The 25,869-nt window shown below is 35.9% G+C and overlaps 1 protein-coding gene and 1 long non-coding RNA gene across 2 annotated transcripts; one reads left to right on the forward strand and one right to left on the reverse strand.

The window, feature by feature from the left end:
- Positions 1 to 764: 764 nt before the first annotated feature.
- On the reverse strand, positions 765 to 21,281 carry LOC126819030 (3'-5' RNA helicase YTHDC2). The gene is made up of 19 exons (XM_056100181.1): positions 21,077 to 21,281; positions 19,758 to 19,924; positions 19,458 to 19,548; positions 17,857 to 18,044; positions 16,306 to 16,511; positions 15,560 to 15,726; positions 13,531 to 13,790; positions 11,990 to 12,044; positions 11,412 to 11,464; positions 10,399 to 10,535; positions 9,602 to 9,737; positions 8,325 to 8,517; positions 7,377 to 7,549; positions 6,801 to 6,888; positions 5,619 to 5,706; positions 4,193 to 4,273; positions 2,060 to 2,142; positions 918 to 958; positions 765 to 787 (listed from the first exon to the last, which is right to left on the reverse strand). The coding sequence occupies exons 1-19, from the start codon at positions 21,178 to 21,180 to the stop codon at positions 765 to 767; spliced, it is 2,334 nt and encodes a 777-aa protein (XP_055956156.1). The 5' UTR covers positions 21,181 to 21,281.
- A 109-nt stretch (positions 21,282 to 21,390) lies between these two features.
- On the forward strand, positions 21,391 to 24,842 carry LOC126819033 (uncharacterized). Its single transcript, XR_007679470.2, has 3 exons — positions 21,391 to 21,521; positions 24,125 to 24,196; positions 24,539 to 24,842. It is a non-coding gene; the product is annotated as an uncharacterized LOC126819033 (long non-coding RNA).
- Positions 24,843 to 25,869: the final 1,027 nt, after the last annotated feature.

Below are 25,869 nucleotides of genomic sequence, written 5' to 3' on the forward strand. Positions count from 1 at the left end.
ACTGGTTTATTATATAATTAAATGAAATGAAATGGAGTTTAACATCCAACTGTTCTCTGCTATGAGGGAAATTTTGCCTGGACAGCAGCGCTATGTCCTACTCTTATATCGAATTCCAACTGCCAAGGGATCTTTTACCTGCACGCCAATGTGTACCTCCACTGACAAGGAGGAATCATGCTATAATATAATAAAACTGACGGACTATACCTTTAATATCTGTATGGAATTCTTCACAACTAGAAAAGCTGGGGGTTCTGGGGCTTTGGCAAGAAAATCAGCTATTTCACAATTTGCTGGTGCTAATAATTTAGTATTCAAGCACAATTCCTACAAATAATGAAAAATAATTCATATATTATTAATCTATAATTCATAGAACCAGCCCAAAAAATTCACTCTCGGCAAAGTGATATAAGAAAAGAAAGAACCTTGAGAGGACCCATGGCCAACCACAGACATTTTTTCAAGCTCTTTGAATCTGATCCAGAGAAATATCCATGAGGTTGGACAGGGTATATCCTACTCCTTGTAACATACAAGCAGGAGAATTAAAACCATGCCAGTTGACTCAATGACAGACCTTATACAGTAGATGTTTTTTTTATAAAATGTTTTAAAATGGTCCTACCTGTAACGGAAATCGTAATATTTCTGGTTGTTGATATTCCATTAAATTAGAATAACGAATCCGACTGAACATATGATAACAGATGCCTGGACGACATCTTCCAGCTCTGAAATATAAAATATTAATATTACATTCATAAATTATCATCTTCTAGCCCTTAAATATAAAATATTACATTTATGATGATAACAGATGCCCAGACAACATCTTCCAGTCGTGAAATAGAAAATACTAATATTACATTCATAAAATTATTATCTTCTAGCCCTTAAATATAAAATATTACATTTATGATGATAACAGATGCCAGGATGACATCTTCCAGCCCTGAAATAGAAAATACTAATATTACATTCATAAAATTATTATCTTCTAGCCCTTAAATATAAAATATTACATTTATGATGATAACAGATGCCCGGACGACATCTTCCAGCCGTGAAATAGAAAATATTAATATTACATTTATAAAATTATCATATTCTAGGCCTTAAATATATAATATTACATTTATAATGATAACAGATACGTATACCTGGATGACATCTTCCAACCCCGAAATAGAAAATACTAATATTTCATTCATAAAATTATCATTTTCCAGCTCTTAAAATTAAACTATTATATTTCATCTCATTTTTTATACAGAGTTTATACTTGCATTTTGGTTTTCTATATTATTAAAATTCTTGTTTACAAATAGTTCCTTATATCTGTGACTATTGGTATCAAATTAATCACATGAATTAGCCAATGTGTTGTATTATGGACAATAGAGCAGGAATGTTTCAAAATTTTGGAGTTAACAAAGACTAGATGTGGGTCACTAGAAGTGAAATGAAATGAAATGGGGTTTAACGTCCTACTGTTCTGCTCCGAACTGGGCTATTGAAGACGGGCATACGCCATACAGTGTGCTATGAGAGAAATTTTGCCGGACAGCAGCACTACTGCCTACTCTTATATCGAATTCTAACTGTCAAGGGATCTTTTACGTGCATGCCAATGTGTACATGGGACCTCAGTTTTTCGTCCCATCCAAAATCTGGATGAACTTTCTCGACCAATGCAGGGATCGAACACCCAACCTCCAGGCTAGCGAGCCAGCGTCTTATCCACTTAACCAAGATTAGGCCGATAAGCTGCTTTCATTCCGTGTTAACAGCTTCAACAAAAAACATTTCTTGATAATCTGATACATAACATATCATACCATATTCTGATTTACTAAAAATAGGAATATTTGATTCATATTTTCAATATTTAATTCATTTACTGGCTTCAAATTCATATCAATAATATTACTCAATAATAACATTCTTTATTTATTCGATAAGACACTTGAAAATGAAACTTCTGTGATAAGAATAATGTTTAAAATAACTAATTATCACACTAGCACAGTAACAGGGGAAATAAATAACATACCTTCCCTTCCTCTGCTGACTACTAGCCTTCGATATCCAGTTACTCTTTAGCATGGTTATACCAGACAGGGCATCAAACGTTTTCTGAAATAAACACAAGAATTATATATTCAAACTATCTAACTACATTTCTAAAATAATCATTCTCCACAATTATCTGCAGTATCAAAACAATTTATATATTCAAACTATCAAAAGTTTTCTAAAATAAACAAACAAAAAAACAATTTACATATTCAAACTATCCATATAACTTAATTTTTTTTGTCTAATTTTCATCAGCTTTCAAAACAATCTAATATTTTCCTTTCAATTAAACATTAACTGTTTTTAAGAGAGAGAGAAAGAGAGAGAGAGAGAGAGAGAGAGAGAGATGGGGTTTAACTCGATATTACAAACTAGGTCATTTCGGGACTTACATATGGTTTAATTTTTATTTCAATAATTCGTTTGCGCCTAGGGGTCTTTAGCAGTGGGAGGAAACCGGAGGACCCGGAGAAAACCCACAAGGTTTGACAGGCAACCCTATGTACAACCGGGGAATCGAAACCACGCCAGTTGACTCAATGACCGACCTTATACTGTTTTTAAGGAGAGTCGTGCTACGACCTAATATTCTTTCCATTTTTATATTGTCATGGAATCTTTAGCATGCTGCCAACATAATACACAAGACCTTGATTTCCTGTCCCATCATTGACAGGGATCAAACCAAGGACCTGGGTATCCTTAATAATTTACTCAACTTTAAATCACTGTTTATGAGAAATATCTTTGATCCAGAAACACAAAACTTTGCACATAGTTTCTTATTGATGTATTTGATACATTAAAACAAACCATCGGCTGCCAGGCCACATTTTCGAGAGATGGATAGAGAACAAGCTAACAAGAAAGTGATTTTTCCTACAATCAAGGGCCATAATTCAGGAAATTACAATTCGATATGCGTGAATATCGAAAGGAACCGAGATCTTTGGGTTATAAACTTACATTTCAAGTTTCAACAAAATCGGATAAAAATTGTGACCTCTATAGGGTCCACAACCTTGATATACCATATTTTTACGCTATTTGAGAACGAACGACGGCCATTTTGTCTGTCAATTTTGGGCCGATTTTCACGAAATTCGAACTCAGCCATCCTTAGGGTGTAACGGTGATATAATAATACGTTTTTTTAAATCTGATAAAAATTATGACCTCTATAGGGTCCACAAGCTAAAAACACGATTTTTGGTACAATCAGGGGCCATAATTCAGGAAGTTACGGTCCGATATGCGCGAATATCGAAAAAAACCGAGATCTTTGGATTATCAACTTAGATTTCAAGTTTCAACAAAATCGGATAAAAATTGTGACCTCTATAGTGTCCACAACATTGATATACCATATTTTTACGCTATTTGAGAACGAACGGCGGCCATTTTGTCTGTCAATTTCGGGCCAATTTTCACGAAATTCGAATTCAGCCAACCTTTGGGTGTAACGGTGATATAATTGAACATTTTTTTAAATCGGATAAAAATTATGACCTCTATAGGGTCCACAAGCTAAAAACACGATTTTTGGTACAATCAGGGGCCATAATTCAGGAAGTTACGGTCCGATATGCGCGAATATCGAAAGGAACCGAGATCTTTGGATTATCAACTTAGATTTCAAGTTTCAACAAAATCGGATAAAAATTGTGACCTCTATAGTGTCCACAAGCTAAAAACGTGATTTTTCGTACAAACAGGGGCCATAAGCCATGAAGTTTCGATCCGATACATGCCAATATCGAAAGGAACCAAGATCTTTTGGAGATAAACCTATATTTCAAGTTTCGTCAAAATCGGATAGGAATTGTGACCTGTAGAGTGTCCACGGACGGACGGACGTCCGGACGGACAGGGGCGACGGCATAATACGTCCACATGAAAATGTGGGCGTATAAAAAGGTTTTATAAAGATCTATATTTAAGTTAAAATAAGGTGAACAATTTTGACTAAAATCTTAAACTCTGAGCCAGGACTTGGAGGTCAGTGATGATATGCCTTACTCACTAAGCCACAGTGACTTCAACAACAATGTAAAGACTAGAAACTGTGAGTAAATACAGCACAAGCTAAATATATAACTAGACCTACCTCTTTCACTTTACCACAGTCAACAACATAGACAACATCATTAATAGTAATACTAGTTTCAGCTATATTAGTTGATAAAATCTGTAAATAAAGTTAATAGACATTAAAATATCACCGACAGATAATCTGCTGGCATGGATTCAATTGGACCAAAAATAGGTGATTAGCAGCTTTAATAGTAAGTGCAGGGAGATTGCACCACACATAATTTACACAAAACAAATCTACCGACAAGGCACAATATGCAGAAATCACAAACAAGAGAGAGAGAGAGAGAAATGGGGTTTAACGTCCACTCCACACAAACTAGGTCAATTCGGGACTAACACACGATCCAACTTTATTTCAATAATTAGCTTGCACATAGGGGTCTTTAGCAGTGGGAAGAAACCGGAGGACCCGGAGAAAATTCACATGGTTAGACAGGCGATCCTACTGCTTGTCACGTACAACCAGGGATTTGAAACCACGCCAGTTGACTCAATGACAGACCTTATGATACAGCGCGCACAAGCTAACCATTCGGCCATCCAACCTCCCAAATCACAAACAAACGTACACGTCAAAATAAGTGAATGGATTCGGGGGGCTAGCCACTGCGCTGTACAGTCCCGGGCTTGTAGTGATACAGACTTCACGATGTCCAAGTCTGGAATAAACAACACAGGAAATAAGGCACCGGTCACAGACAATGTCAGGCATTAATTCAGGATTTATCAGGCACAAAACGTCTGATGCAAGTTATTTTGTCAGGCACAAAGTTATCTTTATTTTATCAGTTTTTATTGATATTATTAAAATATGTACAATGAATGCTGTGATGGAAATTACAATGAATAGTGTGTGATGGAATTACAATGGATACTGTGATGGAAATTAAAATGAATACTGTGATGGAAATTACAATGAATATTGTGATGGATAGAAATTACAATGAGTACTTTGTGATGGATATAACAATAAATACTGTGATGGATATAACAATAAATACTGTGTGATGGAAATTACAATGAATACTGTGATGGAAATTACAATGAGTACTGTGTGATGGAAATTACAATGAATAATGTGATGGATAGAAATTACAATGAGTACTGTGTGATGGATAGAAATTACAATGAGTACTGTGATGGATAAAAATTACAATGAATACTGTGATGGAAATAACAATAAATACTGTGTGATGGAAATTAAAATGAATACTGTAATGGAAATTACAATGAAGAGTGTGATGGAAATTATGAATACTGTGATGGAAATTATGAATACCATGATGGAAATTAAAATAAATATTGTGATGGAAATTAAAATGAATGCTGTGATGGAAATTACAATAAATACTGTGATGGAAATTGCAATGAAATACTGTGATGGAAATTACAATAAATACTGTGATGGAAATTACAATAAATACATGAATACTTACAATTTTTCTAACACCTGCGGGAGGTTGTTTAAATACCCGTTTTTGATCGGATGACTGGATGGATGAATGAAGAACATATAAAACATATCTGAAATATAAATCATTTATTTATTTACTATTAATTAAAGATACATTATTGGAGATTAGATAAAGAGCTGGCAGTTCTCACTATAATAGTTAAAAACTAGATAATGTAAAGGGAATTTGCTGAAAATTTCAGTCAAATTGATCCACTCTGAACCAAGATTTTAGCGATTGAATTTTCGGCCTAGTCTCAATCATTATTACTAAAGTCGGTATGCTAAAAAACATAGTCTCGATTATCCATTTCATGATTAAATCATAAATGGAAGTCGAACAACAAATCAGAACCTAATCTAATAAACATTGCAGGCTAGTGATGACATCGGAGTTGATTATGGTCTGGATAAGTTAATTAATGTCTAATTAATAATCTAGATAACATTTCAGGCCTAAAGAAAGACCAGCAATAGACAAATTTAGCTCTTGCATTTAACTATTAACTAATAGTAAGTACAGGAGGACAGCACTACACACAAACAAAAAATATGACAAACCTGCTGATAAGACAAAAATGCTGATAAGACAAAAATGCTGATAAGACAAACTACCACAGACATTGCAAGACATAAACAACAAATATCAAATCAAGTCAATGAATCCCCCGTTGTCAGACATAAGCCTCCACTGCAGTATTCAAGAGCTGACTGTTGATAATGTTAACATTCAAGAACAAATCGTGGAGGTTTTAGCCATTTAGGCAGAATTTCATCCATTGTTCCATGCTAATACAGTAAAAAAATAAATAATTAGATTTAATTTTAAAATGTTGCTGTGAGAGAGAGAGAGAGAAATGTGGTTTAACGTCCACTCGACACAAACTAGGTCATTTCGGGACTAACATATGGTTTAATTTTATTTCAATATTTCGCTTGCGCATAGGGGTAACCCTACTCCTTGCCACGTACAACCGGGGATTCGAAACCACTCCAGTTGACTCAATGACAGGCTTTATGATACAGCGTGCACGTGCTAAAGATAGCAGAATCAGGGCTTACAATTTGTTCTAATCCCTACTAGTAGTTGCGTATATTGTGATTTTCTATTTCAATGACTGAGATCACATACAAGTTCCGTGTTTTTAACAGTAACATCATTTACCTTGATTGTTCAAACTTTTTATCTTCTGAAACTCTATCTCTTAAAGCAACAATATCATCGTAACCAGGTAAAAATACTAATACAGCACCTGTTAATATACAAAAATATCATCGTAACAGATGTAACAGTTTAAATAAAGAACGGTTGCCAGGCAACAAAGTGAGATCGAAATGTGTTTAAAATCCACTGAACACAAATTAGGCCATTTTGGGGCTAACAAATGGTTCAGTTTTATTTCAATGAAACCGGAGAACTTTGAGAAAAACCATGAGGTTGAATAGGCAACACTACTATTGGTCACATACACGCTTGGGCTCGAAACCAGTCACTTGACGCAAAAGAGAGAGAGAGAGAGAGGGAGAGAGAGAGAGTAAATGGGGTTTAATTTCCACTCGACACAAACTACGTCATTTCAGGACTAAAATATGGTTCAATTTTATTTCAATCAGATGATTTGGGGTGATTTTAAATGATTTTTACTAATTTTTAAACAAAGATTTGATATTGAATGAATGTGAAAGAAATTAGTGCTAAATACACAAGATTAAATGATACCGGAGTTGTAGTGCAACATACCTTCTGGTTGTGATGTATGTATTTTATACAATAAAATAGACAATAAATCTATATCAACTTTCTCATCATCAAAACTATGTTGATACGTTTTTAATAATTCTCGATCTTCTGTAGATATAGTTTCATCATTCTTTTGATTGACAGATTCTTCAGTTCCTAACTCTAGAGTCGATCTGAAATACAAACACGTCAATCAATGTTACATTTCACGATTTTTGTGCATCACAGCCTGCTAAAATAAACAAAAATATAATTATACAGATCTTACCCCTACACAAATCAAAACATTTATTATTTGACTTAAATTTAAAGAGAGAGAGAGAGAGAAATGGGGTTTAACGCCCACTCGACACAAGGTCATTTCGGGACTAACATATGGTTCAATTTTATTTCAATAATTCGCTTGCGCGTAGGGGTCTTTAGCAGTGGGAGGAAACCGGATGAGCTGGAGAAAACCCATGAGGTTGGACAGGTGACCCTACTCCTTGTCACGTACAACCGCAGAATCAAAACCATGCCAGTTGACTCAATGACAGACCTTATGATACAGCGTGCACTTGCTAACCATTCGACCATCCAACCTCCCTAAATTTAAAGATGTATTATGCAAGAGCTAAATCTGCCTATTGGCCTCAAATGTTATATAAATTAGTATTTAGACAGTTATTCACATGAAAAGATCTTAATCAACTCTCTATAGCATCGGATGGCCATGATATTCAATGGATTAAATCATAATAATTTAACATAAAAATGGATAATCAAGACTTTATTTTTCTATCATAGCCATGGTACTTGACAATTGTGGAATTTTAATAAAATTTTCAATATATTCATTTTTATTTTCGATATTTATAGATAGAACAGACATCTTTTATTTAAATCTTACATAATGCATCTTTAATCAAAGAAGTTTAGCTCCTTTAAATTATTATAAAATAAACTTACAAGTGACCTTCAAGCATATCCACTATATCATTCTGTTCAAACTTTTTTGACCAATCCAGAGCTGTCCACTCATTTGATGCCTTTATATTAATATTGGCGCCGAGACTTAATAATTTTTCTACAATATTAGAGAATCCTCTACCAGACGCTATCATCAATGGAGTGACACTCGTCTCAGAATGTTTATAATCAACTGGAAGAAAATGTAAAAACAGCAAAGTAAAAGAAAATGCATGAAAAAAAAACACCGACACAGCAGCTATATGCCCAATCTGGTTAAAACACAGATCCTATTTCGTTTTGTTTTTATAGTTCAAAATTTTGTTTTACTTGTCTTTACTACACTTGGATCTGGAAGAGTTGTTATTTAATTTGTGTTCTGAATGGTGTCGAGGATAAGGCAATGAAACGGTCTGTTACAGCGAGCTTTAGGCGTGTTTTTCACAGAACTGTGGGTAATCCACTAGTAACATCAATGCTGATTGGTTAATCAAATGTCTGACGTCATAGGGTCATACGTCGGTCTTTTGACCCCTGGCGTGACCTATCGCTATAACTTGTCAGATCTTCATGTAGTGTAGGCCATAGATATCTATGGTGTAGGCCATCAAAAGTATAAAAAAACAAAACGAAATATAGATCTGTATCTTAATCAGATTGTTATATGCCTTGACAGCACAATCCGAAAGTAAAAGTTGTCCAAATTTCATGGTTACAAGAAATCTGATTTCTATTGTGTTAAAAATCTTCAAGAAATCTGTTAAAAAACTGTCGCTCCCATATCATCATTGCAGATCTAGAGTTTTTGGATGGTTGTGGAATGTTGAATATGTATAGAGTTCCTAATCGCATAACGCCAATGCTTCAAATCAAAAAATTGTAGGTTTCTATTCAATTCACTGTTGACGAGACATTATACCTCATTCCATTTCATAAATTTAGATTGACAAGAGCAAAAAATGAAATGTGGTTTAACATCCTACTGTTCTGCTCCAACTGGACTAATGAAAATGTGTGCTATAAGGGAAATTTTGTCTGGACAGTGGTGCTACGGCCTACTATTATTTCGAATTCCAACTGTCAAGGGTTCTTTAACGTGCAAGTCAATGTGTACACGGGGCATTGGATTTTTGTCCAATCTGAACGATACTCCGTCCTACACCATTGACAAGGGGGTACCAGACCAGAAAATCCCAATGAACTTTCTCGGACAAAGCAGGGATCGAACAGACAAGAGCAAAGCTGCAGTTTGCAAACAAATATGGTGTTATACTTACCACTAACATTTTCACTCAAAATAAGATGGAAGACTTGTGAAAAGAGATCTTCATTTCCTGTTAACCACAATTCCCCTAATAATCTGTCCATTTCCTGTATCACCCAATCTTCTAACTCATCACATTCTTGTCCTAACTAACAGACCACAATAAAACACTAATAATATCTACTTTCACTTGTAAATTCATTTGGTAATATGGGACTAACACATGTATACACTATAAAAATAAAATGAAATGGGGTTTAACGTCCTACGTGCATACACCATACAGAGTGCTACGAGTGAAAATTTGCCTTGACAGCGGCACCGCGACCTACTCTTAAATCAAACTCCAAATTGACATGAGGAATGTGTAAATAAGGGACTACCAATAAAACAAAATATACTACTTTCAATTTCATTTGGTATCTACTAAATGTAACTACCTTGGCAAATGTGAAACAAAGCAACTTATATGAGAAGATTTAAACCTGATGACAACTAAATTACAAATTAAACGTCTTCAAACAACATATCTGAGAAATTTAGATGGCCACAATATAGTTTGTTTTAACTCCATGTAAGGAGTGGACGTGGTTCTTCTTTTATAAATAAATAACAATATTGCTAATTACAAGACTTGCTTTAACATGAGATATTTTCAAATGGTCTGCTTTTTATTACATTATGAATTGAATTCAGTATAAAATCTTACAAAATGAACCAACAACTTTAAAAGATTTTTTACAACATAAGACCTGTTCGAATGTGCTACTTTTCACCAATAAAAATGTTAAAAAATAAAGAAGAACTTACTTCTAGTTGTTGTTCATCTAAGTGAGTATTAGTGTTGATGTCTATAGCACTATCTGTCACTGATGTTGTTGATGGTTTATCATCGTTTATCATCTCATGATGACACCATTCACTTAATTGTTCTTGCTGTTTCTCAACTAATTATAAACATAGAAACAGCAATATAGAAACATCCACATATAAAACAGCAATATAGAACATAAAACATCTGCATAGAAACAACCGAATAGAAACAACCATATAGAAACTTCTGTATAGAAACAACCACACAGAAACATCCATATACAAACAACCATATAGAAACAACCAAATAAAAACAACCATATAGAAACAGGAAAGAATTGCTTGGTGCATTTGAAACTGTACATCAATCACAATGTATGCAGCAGCAGTAGGCAAGGCAATCTCTTGTGGAGCCTCTTTATATTATCAATTTTCATCTTTTCTGATGTTCAGGTTAAATTTTTTCTGTTGATTGTGCTCTTTATACAGGACATACTCCAAATCACGGATTTCATCGGGAGAGAGAGAGAAATGGGGTTTAATGTCCACTCTACACAAACTGGGACATTTCGGGACTAACACATGGTTCAATTTTTTTATTTCAATAATTCACTTGCGCGTAGGGGTCTTTAACAGTGGGAGGAAACCAGAGGACCCGGAGAAAACCCACAAGGTTGGATTTTGTTGGGGAAAACACATCATTCTAGTGCTGCCACTGAATACACTGGGGGTACTCGATTTTCAGGTAGTGTGAGTAGAATCGTGATGTAATTTAACACAATGAATATGGTTCAGCTGCCATGGTTGATTGAGGTATTTTCTTATGCAGTCGGCGAAAACCAACTTTTCAATCGGTTGTCACTATGTCAGGTATTGAGAGAATTCAATTTCAAAAGGTTCAATCGAGTGTCCATAAAGTCTTTACCAAATTCATTACACACAATCATATTTTGTACCTAAAGAATATCAGAGGGTGAACACCATATTTACAAGAATTAAAATTAGCATACCTTTGTATTGTTCTTTTTTAAACTTTAACATTTTCTTGTTGGAATATTCAGTCCTACAAAATAAAAACAAATGTTATATAAATTATTATTTAGATATTTATGAACATACAAAGCCCATAATCAACTCTCTAGACAATCCGATTGGCCATGATATTGAATGGATTGGAACACCTGCACCTTTTAATAATTCAACTTTAAAATAGATAATCGAGACATTGTTTCTTATAGTAGCAGTAGTACTTGACATTCGAGACTATTTATATTAAATCATGTCAAAACTTTAAACATGCATAACTTCGAACAGAATAAAGTGATTTGACTGAAATTTTTTGAATAGGATCATTTTTCATTATCTATTTTTGAACTATTATATCGAAAAAGTCCAGCTCTTTATCTAAATCTTACATAATGCATCTTTAAATATCAAATTTATTCAGTTCTCTTACAAAGCCCAATGTGTTTCATTTTTAAAATTAAATTCTATAATGCGTCTAGCCTATAATTATCTATTGAAAAAAGAGGATCGATGATACAGAATTTTTTTTATTGAAATTCCAAAACAAGCCAGAAATACTAACCATTTTAATATATCTTCTAAGAAAAACTCTTGCACATCAAATAACGTACCAGGTACTGAAATACGGCAATATTAAAAATAAGAAATGGGTTTAAAATGTTCTGTGGTCAAGACAAATGATTTAACTAGAATATCCAGGGTTTGAATTCTAGATTGAAAATGACTCAAATATACAAAAACAAAATGAAATGGAGTTCAACGTCCTACTGTTCTATTCCGAATGGGCTAATGAAGACGATTGTACAAAGCAAGACTTAATAGCAACCAAAATTAGCAATTTGATTAAAACACAGTTCCTATTTCGTTTCTTTCACAACAGGATCGTTAAGAGTTGTTAAAAAAAACCTGTTCTGGTTGATGGGAGGGATTAGCCCATATCTATGCCATGTCTCTTATTTTGCTAGAGGTAAATGAGAGCTGATTTCTTGTCAAATGGATAACTTTATCCAAACTGTAGATAAATCTACCCACTAAATAAATATTATGGAAAAGTTTAGATAAGAAATAATTCAACATTCATGCTTTAAATTCATTCAAAACAGCATAGATTTTTGCAACCAGGAATTAAGACGGGGAAAGACATCATTAACATTAAACATACATTATGCAAGAGCTAAATCTGCCTATTGCAGTTCTTTCTTTAGGTCTTTAGGCCAGAAATGTTATCTAAATTATTAATTAGACATTTATCAACTTGAAAAGATCTTAATCAACTCTCGATACCATATTATGTGTCAGATTTTCATTGGATTTGAATCCGATCTACTGCTCAACACTCACTGATGATTAAATCCAAAAATGGATAATCGAGACTATGCTTTTCATCGTACTGACTTAAGTTATGATGATCGAGGATAGTCTAAAATTCAAAATCTAATATCTTTGTTCAGAGTGCAGCAATTTGACTGAAATTTTCAGCATATTCTATTTACGTTACCTATTTTTTTATTATTATAGCGAGAACTATCAACTTTTTATCTAATCTCCCCTTTAAGCTTAAGCAGGTTTGTAATCGAAACTATTTTCTTGAAAGTTTATAAACAATGTGGATTCATGTTTGTTACGATTTTATTATCATAACAAACATGATTGTATTCAAGAAAGATACTGGGTATTACAGTGCTTGATAACGATAAGAAGATACATCGTGCTTTTAGAATAAAACCAGTGATTGCTTACCATATAAAATGTGTTCTGTTAATATTTTATTGATTTGGATAATGAGATTTAGGAGGAGTCAGGGTGGTCACAAAGCTGGTGACAAGTTATGTTTCTATACTCACAGAAGTAGATCTTTATACTTACTTAACACTATAGGACACCTATTAAAATACTGTAGAAATAAATCAGTATTTAATGTAGCACTCATTAGAACTAGACTTACTTAACGCTATAGGACACCGATTAAAATACTGTAGGAATAAATCAGTGTTTAATGTAGCGCTCATTAGAACTAGACTTACTTAACGCTATAGGACACCGATTAAAATACTGTAGAAATAAATCAGTGTTTAATGTAGCGCTCATTAGAACTAGACTTACTTAACGCTATAGGACACCGATTAAAATACTGTAGGAATAAATCAGTATTTAACGTAGCACTCATTAGAACTAGACGTAGATTTTTATATTTGACTAAAGCATCACGTAGAACGATTAGCAGGAAATCACTGAATCTGTCTCGTTCATGAACTTCATCGACGAGTATGTGAGTGACAGCTGTCAGGGAAGAGTCACCTCCCATTAGTGTTCGTAGCAACACACCATTTGTACAGAAAGTCAGCAATGTCTTTGGTGAAACTCTGAAATGAAGTAAACATAACTGTTTATAAGTTTAACCTTCACTCGACATAAACTAGGTCATTTCGGGACTAACATATGGTTCAATTTTATTTGACTAATTTGCTATAGTTTAGGTGGACTCGAAAAAACCCTTTGTATATTTAAAATATCTGTTTACACGATTTATACATAAGTTGCCAGGCAATGAAACATACAGCCACAGCAGCTACATTGTCTGAGTAGTCCATAAAGGCTGCTACATTTTTATTGTTTTGTAGGTTATGGGAGCATTTACAAAACACTAAAAGCTGCAATCTGTTTCACAGAGAATTACGAGTAGTAATATCTCTGTCAAAGATGACTGCCTTAACACGTGCCGTCACAGCATGCGGGGTCAATCATTGGTTGAATGGCGCATGCATTGTTTACATAAGATAATACTGCTTTGGGCGGAATGCTGCCTTTTAGTCATTTTAATACCCATTTACACTAAATAGGAAATAATTTTTACCTACAAATACGTCAAACACCTTTATTTATTTTTCCAATAAATAAAAAAAATGTTTTAGAATTTAATTTGTTGCACGAAAAAAGTTAATATTTCTGGCTCATTAAGTCGCATCGATGTCATCTTTATCAGTGATTGTAGCGGCCTAGCAAAAATTCACTGCTGATCAGTGTGTAAAAGCTGAAGGCCACAACTGATTCACAGAGAGAGAAGGATATGGGGTTTAACATCCACTAAACACAAACTTGGTCAATTTTATTTCAATTCTTTTCTGCATAGGGATCTTAAGCTGTGGGAGAAAACCTACAGGTGATGCCACTCATTGTCACATACAAGTGTGGGATCTAAACCGCTTGACTCAATGACAGAGCTTGTCGGTCGTGGATCAGCCATTTTTAATAACTTCTGCATTGTCTTTGTTTGATTATTACAAATGATGGTCAAAACAATTATGTCCATAGAGAACACGACCTGGCTTAGTGATTTTAAAATGTTCATTGTGTCTTAAATATTGCTTATAATAAGGACCAGAGGTTGCAGTCACGCAAAAATCCGCATATTTTACGCATTTTTTTCAAAATAAACGCAAATATTGATGGACGCTGCGTAATTTACACGCAGAAAATTTCCCCGACCTGAGAATAATTAGATTATTCTATGTCGTAGTTTGTACAATTTATGTGCTTCACCCAGCATTTACACACCTCTACTGTACGTAGTCTCCGTAGTTTTTTATATTTCCTCTTATTTCACTCATAAGTTCATTGCAGTAAGCCTACGTAGCTATCCTATTGGAAGCAATAAAGCGCATTTCATACAAGACTTGGGATTGGCTAGAACAAGATATACTGTTTACATTCAGCCAATCAAATGTTGGCTTTTATAGCGATAGTTTTCTCTTTACGTCCTGCCGAAGTGAAAGATTGAAATAACTGTGCCGTCAACCATGGACATGCCGTTAACCTCCAGTTGTCATTAGACTAAATACAGTAGGCATATCAATGAAATAAGGACGCTTAAAATAGGGTTGTTCACAAAACGACTTTACATGCTTCTATATTGAGTATTTTGAAAGGCTCTTCACGCAGATGTAGAGGGCAAAAACGCAAAATTGATTCACTGCGACCTCTGATAAGGACCCCTATTTTCACGGCAAGATAACATCAATATTTCTTTAAATTGACCATTTTTGAATTATAACACATTTTTTTAATTTCCAATATTATGTATAAAATTGAGTTACAGGTTAAGCTGCTTTAAAAGTCTAATTTATGAACTTACTTGCTTTCTAGTCTGATCTGATAACCGATAGTTTGACCTATTTTTTCTCCACGTTCCGCGGCAACTCGTTCAGCTATAGACAAGGCTGCTATACGTCTGGGCTGGGTACAGAATATTCTACAGGGTTTACTGTTAGCAAAACAATCGTCTAATATCATCTGGGGTACCTGCATTTTACACAAATTATGAACTCAAGGGAAATATAATACACATTAACTTTGTAATGTGAGAGAGAGGGGGGGGGGGGAAGAAAGAGAGAGACAGAGAGAAGGGGGGGGGCAGTAAATACCACTCAACACAAACTAGGTCATTTTTTGACTTAACATATTATTTCAATAATTGGTTTAAGCCTAGTGATCTTTCATCAGTGTTAGGAAACCAGGAGAAAAACGCTTATTCTTGCCACACACAAGATTGGGATTGGAACCAAAAACAGTTGACTCTGTGAAAGAACTTATGTGTATGATCTAAAGTGCATGATAAACCGCTTTAAGACGCTATATGATATCTAACTAACCTGACAGAACAGCATCAAGTCCTTCAGCATTGTCAGAGGTGCATGACAGAACAGTGTCAAGTGCATGACAGAACAGTGTCAAGTGCATGACAGAACAGTGTCAAGTCGTTCAGAAGGGATGAAAAACAGAGGTCTCTTGAACACATTGTCATGTACACTATAGAACCCATGACAGTTAGTATTCCAAGAGGAGTAGGAGGAAATGTCACTAGATACCTGTACAACTTACCTGTGTTGTTTTACCTGATCCTGTCTCACTCGATACGAGAACCACCTGATTATGATTAATCGTATGTATAATATCTTCTTGATATTCCTGTATCGGTAAACTTTCACGGAAACTATTCAGATCAGAGTTACCTCTCTGTGGGGGTATCTGTGGGACACCATTATTTAATCGGCCTGTGGTCGTCTTGTAGTTCAGATCCTTGATAACTAAAATACAAATTTTCTAAATAAAAATAAGAAGAATTTGAATGCAAGAGGGAGAGAGAGAGAGAGAGAGAGAGAGAGAGAGAGAGTTTAACGTCCACTCGACACAAACTATGTCATTTCGGGACTAACACATGATTCAATTTTATTTCAATAATTCGCTTGGGAGAAAGAGATCTTTAGCAGTAGGAGAAAACCGAAGGACTCAGAGAAAACCAACGAGGTTGGACAGGCGATCCTACTCCTGGTCATGCACAACCGGGGAATCAAAACGACGTCAGTTGGCTCAATGTGCTAACCATTCGGCCACCCAACCCCCTGAATTTGAATGCAGACATCATAAGGCACAAATTAAAGCACAATCCCTATGGTGGCTAGCATAGATTTTGTCTTTTATCAGAGTTTTAAATGTCCAGAACAAAACTTCATAATGTCAGGTAGAAATCATTATTTCTAGTCTCCAAGAATCTTTTAAATAGCATCTATAATTAAACTGAAATGAAAAGGGGGTTTAACGTCATACTGTTCAGCACCGACTAGGCTAATGAAGGTAGGTATAGGCCATGCAGTCAGCTATGAGAGTAATTTTGCCTGGACAGCGGCACTATGGCCTACTCTTTTTTTGAATTCCAACTGTCAAGGGTTTTTTTTACGTGCACACCAATATGTACATATGACCTCCTGGTTAGTGAGCCAATGTCTTACTCACTGAGCCACTGTGGCTCCCTGTAATTGAACAGGAAATAGATAGGAAATGGAACTATGTAATACAATTATTATTTATTACTGAGCAATGTTTCAAGTAGGCTTCTCTAGTCTTTATCTAGGCGTCGCTCAGAAATGAAATGAATTGGGGTTTAACGTCCTACTGTTCTGCTCCTATTCCTAAACTGGGCTAATAAAGACGGGCATACGCCGTACACTGTGCTATGAAGGAAATTTTGCCCGGGCAGCGGCACTATGGCCTACTCTTATATCGAATCCAACTGCCAAGGGATCTTTTACGTGCATGCCAATGTATACACAGGACCTCGATTTTTCGTCCCATCCGAACAACTAGACAGCTGTCCTTGTCAGGTCCTCCGTCCTGCACCACTGACAAGAGAAAATCACTTCAGAAAATCCCAATGAAACAGGAAATGAAACTATATAATACAATTACTGTTTATTTCTGAGCAATATTTCGAGTAGGCTTCTCTAGTCATTATCTAGGCGTCGCTCAGAATTATGACCTGTGTAACTGATAAAGACTAGAGAAGACTAGTGGAAAGGTCGCTTAGTAATGAGTAGTAATTGTAATTTTTATTCCCTAGAACTGTGTCCTATGTTTTTTTTACAAAATACTTACTTTCATTAACTGTTGACTTGTGTGTTTTAGGCTGTAGTTCTTGTCTTTCTTTGTTAGTCAGAGGAAAACGCTGCATCAAACTTAATATCTGATGTCGTGAGTTTCTGGCTAACTGAAACGTGACTGATGTACCAGATGATTGGTTACCTTCTTTCTTGTAAATTGTCAGACATCTTGAGGCACCTTTACTATTAAAAAAACAAAACAAAGAAAGCTCATTCATCATCCTTAATACCAAAACCAACTCCAATTTGTTTCCATGGTTTTTTATTTAATCTCAGGAGGTTTAAGAGAGAGAGAGAGAGAGAGAGAGAGAGAGAGAGAGATGAGATTTAACATCCACTTGACACAAACTAGGTCATTCTGGGACTAGAGAGAGAGAGAGAGAAATTGGGTTTAACGTCCACTCGATACAAACTAGGTTATTTTGGGACTAACATATGGTTTAATTTTATTGCGCGTAGGGGTCTTTAGCAGTGGGAGGAAACCGGAGGACCTGCAGAAAACCCACGAGGTTGGACAGCGACCCTACTCCTTGTCACATACAACCGGGGAATTGAAACCCCGCCAGTTGACTCATTGACAGACCGTATGATACAGAGCGCGCGTGCTAACCATTCGGCCATCCCCCCCCCCCAAAAAAATTTTGGGACTAATATATGGTTTAATTTTTTATTTCAATAATTGCCTTGCACGTATGGGTCTTTTAGCAGTGGGAGGAAACCGGAGGATCTGGAGAAAACCCACGAGGTTGGACAGGCGACCCTACTCCTTATCAAGTACAACCGGGAATTCGGAGGTTTATGAAGCAAAAGGCATAACCGGTAGAACAAAACAAAATGAGGAAAGAAACAAAATTGGAACGAAAATATGGATGGAGCCTATTTCAATATCCCTCCCTTAGCTTTGCTCAGCATGATGAAACAGATTTTGATAAAATAAAGGATTTGAAGCAAGGGGGGTGCTCGATTCGGAACGTTCAATCGAGTATATCCCCTTGGTGTTTTCATATAAAGGGAGAGAACTACCTTGTTTAAACACATAATTTGTCTGCATTGTATTTATTTATAGAGTGATGCCCTGGGGTATCATATTTATATAGGGTTAAAAATTCAAAAACTTAAACTAAAATAAAAAGAAAAACACATACTTATGGAAAATAGCTACTACTACAGTAGTCTCTCATTGTTTTCAGCTTAATAAAGTTGAGAGAATACACCTTGAAACATTGCCTTAAATACATTATTAGCTGTTTTCCATACATACTGTAGTGTTTTTAGTTACAAAATGACATTTAAAGATTATTATATAAACTAAAATATTTTAAGAATTCAGCCAATAAAAAAGCCTTACATCCTTAAAACATTTAAGTTTAAATCTAAATTAATCCCCTGTACACAGGGAGCAAACCCACAACCTCCAGGCTAGCGAGCCAGCATCTTACTAATTTAGCCACCGTTGCTTCATTTGAATTAAACCCCAGCGAACCCATGAAATCCAGGCTAGTGAGCCAGCGTCTTACTCACTATTAGCCACAGTTGTTCCATGCAAATTAAACCTCAGTACTGTTGGAATAAATTGTAAATACAAAAAAGAAATACCCATGACTCTTAGACTTGAGATTATAATCTTCACACAATCTGTGGATATAAGCTCTCTCTGTAGCTGTTAAAGATGATGGAAACTCTAACTCTGAAACAAAAGAAATGAAATGGAGTTTAACGTCCTACTGTTCTGCATCGACAGGGGTAATAAAGACAGTAACCCTGAAACTACAAAACATGGTTATCAATCTTGTGCGATTAACCAGCTCTGTCTTAATATTTGGTTTCATATTTCAACTAACCTCCCAAGAATAATAATGTAGACCAACAACAAATAAAAGAGGCGGCTATTATTACCTTTCTGTTCAGGATTGAGCCTGAATCTTTCAAATGCTAAATGTATCCCAATCTTGACCTCTTCACCGATACAGACTGGCTGATTTGGTCTTGGTCCACGCGTTGGATCATTCATGCTCGAATAACTACTTCCACTTGAGGGTCGAGGAGAACTGTTATCATTATTCCTGGAAAAGATAAAAAAAATACAATAGAATACAATTTCAAATGTTTATTGATGAGGTTCTTATGACTAATGAAATGAAATGAGGTTTAACATTTTACTTTTCTGCACCAACTGGGATAATGATGACAGGGCATACACCACCAGGCTAATAAATATAAGAGAGAGAAAAATGGGGTCTAACGTCCACTTGACACAAATTAGGTAATTTCGAGACAATAATAAATAAGAGCAATGCCATGCAGTGTGTTGAAGAAAGAATTCTTGCCTAGACGGTGGCCGTCTGCGGCCTACTTTTATTCCAGTCTCAATCGGTCAGAGAGAGATAGAGAGTGGGATTAATGTCCACTCAACACCAACTAGGTCATTTCGGGACAAACATATGGTTCAATTTTATGTGAGGAAACTGGAGAAAACCCACGAGGCTGGACACACGACCACGTACCCCTTGTCACGTTCAAGCGGGAATCAAAACATGCAACTTGACTCTATGACAGATATTATGATTTCACATGCAAGTAGTCAATACAAGACTGTACTACATTTTATTCTGTAAGAGTACAGTGTTGTAATTTTACTGATGACCGTAAAAATTTGGTGTCTATTTAACGGGGGCCCCGCTTAAACGACCGGTACTGTAACAGACCAAACCTAACCAAACTACACCACACCAATGTTTCCGTAATCCGTATTACTACGCCGGCATAGATTTCACCGTCTGCAGATCGGTCTTCTTTTTTCAACTACAGTAAAGCAAGCTCACAGAATTGAATTACGGTAACAGGCTTACTATTTTGTATTTACAGACATTCTCGGGAAAAGAAAATACAACAACAGTCAGTAATTAAATTTGATTTTGAACTCAGACTGCAGGTGTTGGATAGTAAGAAAATCCCTGACAATTATATTGGAAGAGCTTATTCAATATCCTAGAAATTACAATGGCCGACAGGCCAAAGCCGACAAATGACAATTTCTGGGAATACCAATTTCTGATAATCCTACTTTCGATTTGTTTTGCTGAACAACAGAAAAAAATATGCTACGGTCGAGACGCTGTTATTTAACTTTTTAACACGCGATGCATTGAGTGAAACCTCAGATAGAAGTAAAATCTATTCTAAATGTTGACATCCTTGATTTTATAAGTATTCACCTATGAGATCCATAGTTATTGGAACCAGACATTGGCAAAGGGGATCCATGATTTTGATTCCCTGTAGAGCCCTGTCGATTAAAATATCGACCCCGCGCTGCCATTTTGTGCGATTAACCAGCTCTGTCTTAATATTTGGTTGCGTATTTCAACTAACTTCCCAAGAACAGAAGTACACTTTGACAAAATACTTTGTTTGAATTTGAAAACACGAAAACTATGCATGCCGTATGTTAGAAATAAAAATCTAGGACGATGTGATGGAAATTCTGGGAATACGAAAATTTTGCAAATATATTTTCTCTTCTGGATTACTTCCCTTGTTGAATTTCTTTAAAGTTTTATTATGAAATTGAAATTGGGTTTATTTTGTTTATTAAACCGTGTTCCATGTTGAGTAAAATACAGATCTTAACAAAATACATTGATAAACAAGAACAAATTAGTAAGTAGGCCTGCAAACATTTATAATTAGTTTTTAGTAACTAGTCAGTACGTTTGGGGCGAGAAGAAATGTTTTGTGTTTGTTTATTTTTTTGTTGTTGTTAAGTTAAGTACAAGGTTTCAAAGAGGAGTAGAATTAGAGTCTACCACCAGATGTATTTTGTTGAATAGAAGTGGTTAATTCGGGTATCACTAGTCTTAGTGTTGCCAACCTTTTTCCCATTCCTCGGCAATTAACTTGCACTGGAAGATCTGTTACAAGTAGAAGTTTATTGTATAGTAGGCCTATTATACTACTTACATCATGTATACTACTTACATGTAGTAGCAGGGGCGTACATAACGATTTTGTTTGGGGGGGTGTTTAGCCAAAATGCGACCGACTGATGCCCATACCCCTACGAGTGACGCAGTCAGGAGCCGAGCACCACAGGTGCGAGTTTTGAGGGGCCATGTGCAGTAGCGGATCTAGATAGGGGTGAGGGGGTCCAAATCTAGGGCGCCACCCCAGCCACAATTCCACCCCACAATGAATATCAACAAAATACTGGCTATAACATTAAGCGTCCCGGTAGAACATAGGTGGTATTATTTAATTATATCGGTGTTTGCCGATCGTTGTCTAGCTGGAAAGCAGTTTTATTTAAGTTGACATAAAGTTTATGTCATATATGATTGTGCCTATAACACTGAGCAACCTGAGAAAATTTTGAAATATTGAGTCAATATCTTGGCATTTGAGGTCATTGCTTGGAGAAATTCTTGTGGACGAGAGGACCAGAAATGTGAGTCAATTAGACAAAATCTCGAGATCTGCCCCTGTCAATTCCGCCTGTTTTGCAAGAGTTGACAGAACTTTTGTATAGTCTGACACCCCACGACCCACACACCAGTGCCAGTGGTACTACTAACATAACTAGTCAGTTCAGTATAACCGTGAATATGATAGTGCTGAGACAGTATAAGACAACAGAGGAGTAGAAGAATGACGTTATAATGGAATCGAGCGCCGCAGGCGCGAAAAAATTTCAGATGTGTAACCGAGCTTTTAATTTTTGGTATTGGGCCTGACAATTTTAATCAATGTCATGGCAAATGGATCCAAATTCTCGTTAACGAGAGGATAAGAAATGGGACAGAATCTTGAGGCCTATCTGTCAATGTCGCCTGTTTTGTGAGAGTAGAACTAACAATTCTACAGTCTTTTGCCCACGACTCACTCACTAGTGGTACTACTAACTGGGCGATTTACTGTAACTGTGAATATGATAGTGATGAGATAGTATAAGACAGAGAAGGAGTTGAAGAATGATGGCATAATGGAATTGAGCGCCGATATGTAACTGAGCTTTTAATTTTTGAGGACTGGGCCTGAGGGCACTTTACCTCAATGGGGCGCTTACTTGGTCTCTGAAATGCCCTGGACTTTGGGGAGTGATTTTGCAGAATTCTGATGGTCAGAAAACACCCCATTAATTCATTTAGTCTGAGACCGACTGCGGTGAGCACTTTTTTTTTAGACCGACTATTTCTTTGCCATGGGGTGAAAAACATTTTATTCAAACATGATAAGTTGACAAGGTTATTTTATACTAAAGTTTTGCGTGAGTAGAGTGACGTATGCAGTGAGCACTTATTTTGATACCGACTGCTCATATATCTTACGACCGACTGCACTGATTTTGCGACCGACTAGTATTTGGGATCTATTCTGGCATTATTTGTTTACCTCATTAATTCATTAAGACGGCGATGCATAATTTTGAGACCGACTGCAGTGACTGCACTTATTTTGAGACCGACTATTTTTCTACCTGGGGGAAATTTTGTTCTTAGACCTACATACTCACAACAGAATAAGAGTTAAACACATCATTTTTTCAAACATGATAAGTTGACAAGGTTATTTTATACTAAAGTTTTGCGTCAGTAGCGTAACGTGTGCAGTGAGCACTTATTTTGATACCGACTGCTCTTATTTTGCGACCGACTGCACTGATTTTGCGACCGACTATTTTTTTTCCTGGGGGAGTGTACCACCCCACCACACACCCCCATATTTACGCCCCTGTGTAGTAGCCCATATATTCAGTGCCAGCACCAGTATATTTCTTGTGACAGGAAACCAGAGTAAATCCATGAGGTTGAGAAGGCGCCCTTACCTCCAAGCCACATGAGCTCGCACCAGGGATGGAAACCACAACTGCAAGCCAGAGGTGACCAGCTGGCTAGTTTTCAAAGCACATCACTCTAGAGCAAGGGCATTGCAAGTACATGTATTGAAATAAAATTGTGCTATGTTAGTCCTGGAGGGACATTTTGTCAAGACAAGAATTGAATTCCAAATATCAAGGTTCTTTTACATGCAAGGTAAAAATGTAGGCTCAGGACCTCGGTTTTCGTCCCATCCTCCATTATTAGCATCACTGACTAGGGAAATCCTGAGAAACTTTTCTGTCCAACACCTGGATAGACTAAGGCCTTTGAAATATCAAAGGCTTTTTTTTTGTAAAGAAGGCCTATAGCTTTATTATATGTGCATGTATGCTACTATTACTAAATAACTAATAATATGTTAACTAATAATATGTTATATTATTACAGTTTGAAGGAGATCTGTAAAGTTGATCAGTTAAAATGCCTATGGAGGACAAACACAATATTCCAGATAGTCAAGTAAGTATTTGACAGACAGTTTTTATAAAGTAGGCCTATAAATGTAGGCTTTTGACCTCAAGGCATATTTAGTTACAGTATTCAGATTTCAATCAAATTTAGATTAACTTCATTCTTTAGGAGAATTTATAAGACCAAGTTCTTTCTAGAGCAGATTTTATGCATAGATTTTGATTCTGGTTGGTGATCGGGCGTTGGGGTGGAAATGTGTTAAAATTCATATAATGGATCCATTACAAATTATTGGTGTGATTCAAGCCTCCTCATCCCCGACTCCCCATTACCTGTAGACTTGAAGTAAATAACAGTGTACGTACATGAACATATTTTATTTCATTACAGAAAAATACTTTGGCAGAATTACTTCCAGCAGACCCAACGCCTCCAGAGATGCCGATAATAGCTTCCCATCCTTTCGATGATAAACCTCCGAGTGCTGGCCCACCATCATCCGTACCCACCAGCAGTCCCATGGGCCATCGGCCAGGCATGGGTCAAAATACAATGGCTGGTAAAGTTTACCCTCCGAATCAACCAATGGTATTCAATCCATCCAACCCAAACGCTCCTCCAATATACCCGTGTGGAATATGTCATAAAGAAGTCCATGAAAATGATCACGCCATATTATGCGAGAGTGGTTGTAATTTCTGGTTTCATCGTGCGTGTACAGGACTAACGGAACCAGCCTTCACGATGTTAACTCAAGAGATTTATGCTGAGTGGGTTTGTGATAAATGTTTGAACACTAAAAGTATCCCGCTTGTCAAGTTAAAACCATGATTTATCAAAAAAATAATATTTTAAATCTGAGGAACTCTTTACAAAAATGTCAGATTTGGGGATAAACATCAGATGTTTTTCCGCGGAAAGCCCCAAGACCGTAAAAACTTTGTTTGTGATTTTGCAAATAATGAACTGAAATAAAATGAGTGTCCAACTTTTCTCAGCACCACTTTTGTAAATAATTGCTGTTGAAGGTGGCCAGGCATTTATCACTTTGAAAATGAGTTTTTCTGTTTTATTAAAAGCATAATAATGTTCATATAGGGCTGTGTTAGGGCTAACCATATAGCAGTTGAGTTTAATCATAAAGCTACATGTACATTATGTAAGATTTACATAAAGAGAAAATTTCATTGAAATTACTCTATTCTGGTTAAGTTATGAGTGTCTGAAGTTTTGACAAAGATAGTCTTGGTTGTCAAGTACTATTGCTAATATAATAAACGTCTTAATTATCCCTATTAACATTAATTTATTATGTGGCATGCATGTTGTAATACCCTAAATATCACAGCCAACCAATGGCTTAGAGAGTTTTATATGGTCTTGTGTTAATAAATGTCTAATTAATTATTTCCATTTTACTCCACTAACCCCTGGGTCCATTCACAGGGTTTTCACGAACTCAAATTATCTGCCCTTGATCGTAGGTTGATTCTACGAACCAATCAGAAAACAGTTTAGAAACCAATCTTAGCGTCATTGTTTACATCCACCACAGGGATCTTAGTTGCAATAAAATGTCAGTTTCTTCCCTTCGTCCGCTCGATTTGTCGATAAAAACAGCACAAATATCAAGGGCGGATAATTTGACTATGTGTCTTCCCCCATGAATGGAACCAGATGTTAGTGGAGTACATGTAGAACTGAACGATACCACTGGGGAT

Source organism: Patella vulgata, chromosome 4 (genome assembly GCF_932274485.2).
Source record: "Patella vulgata chromosome 4, xgPatVulg1.2, whole genome shotgun sequence".
Classification (NCBI taxonomy): domain Eukaryota; kingdom Metazoa; phylum Mollusca; class Gastropoda; family Patellidae; genus Patella; species Patella vulgata.

What these genes read in the sequence shown, in the direction of transcription:
- LOC126819030 (XM_056100181.1), bottom strand. Translation starts at nt 21,180, where the DNA reads ATGGCAGCGCGGGGTCGATATTTTAATCGACAGGGCTCTACAGGGAAT. An exon ending in TCGGTGTCCTATAGCGTTAA is followed by an intron (nt 12,045 to 13,530) that starts GTAAGTCTAGTT and finishes GCCGTATTTCAG; the next exon opens with TACCTGGTACGTTATTTGAT. An exon ending in TAGATGAACAACAACTAGAA is followed by an intron (nt 9,738 to 10,398) that starts GTAAGTTCTTCT and finishes GTGGTCTGTTAG; the next exon opens with TTAGGACAAGAATGTGATGA.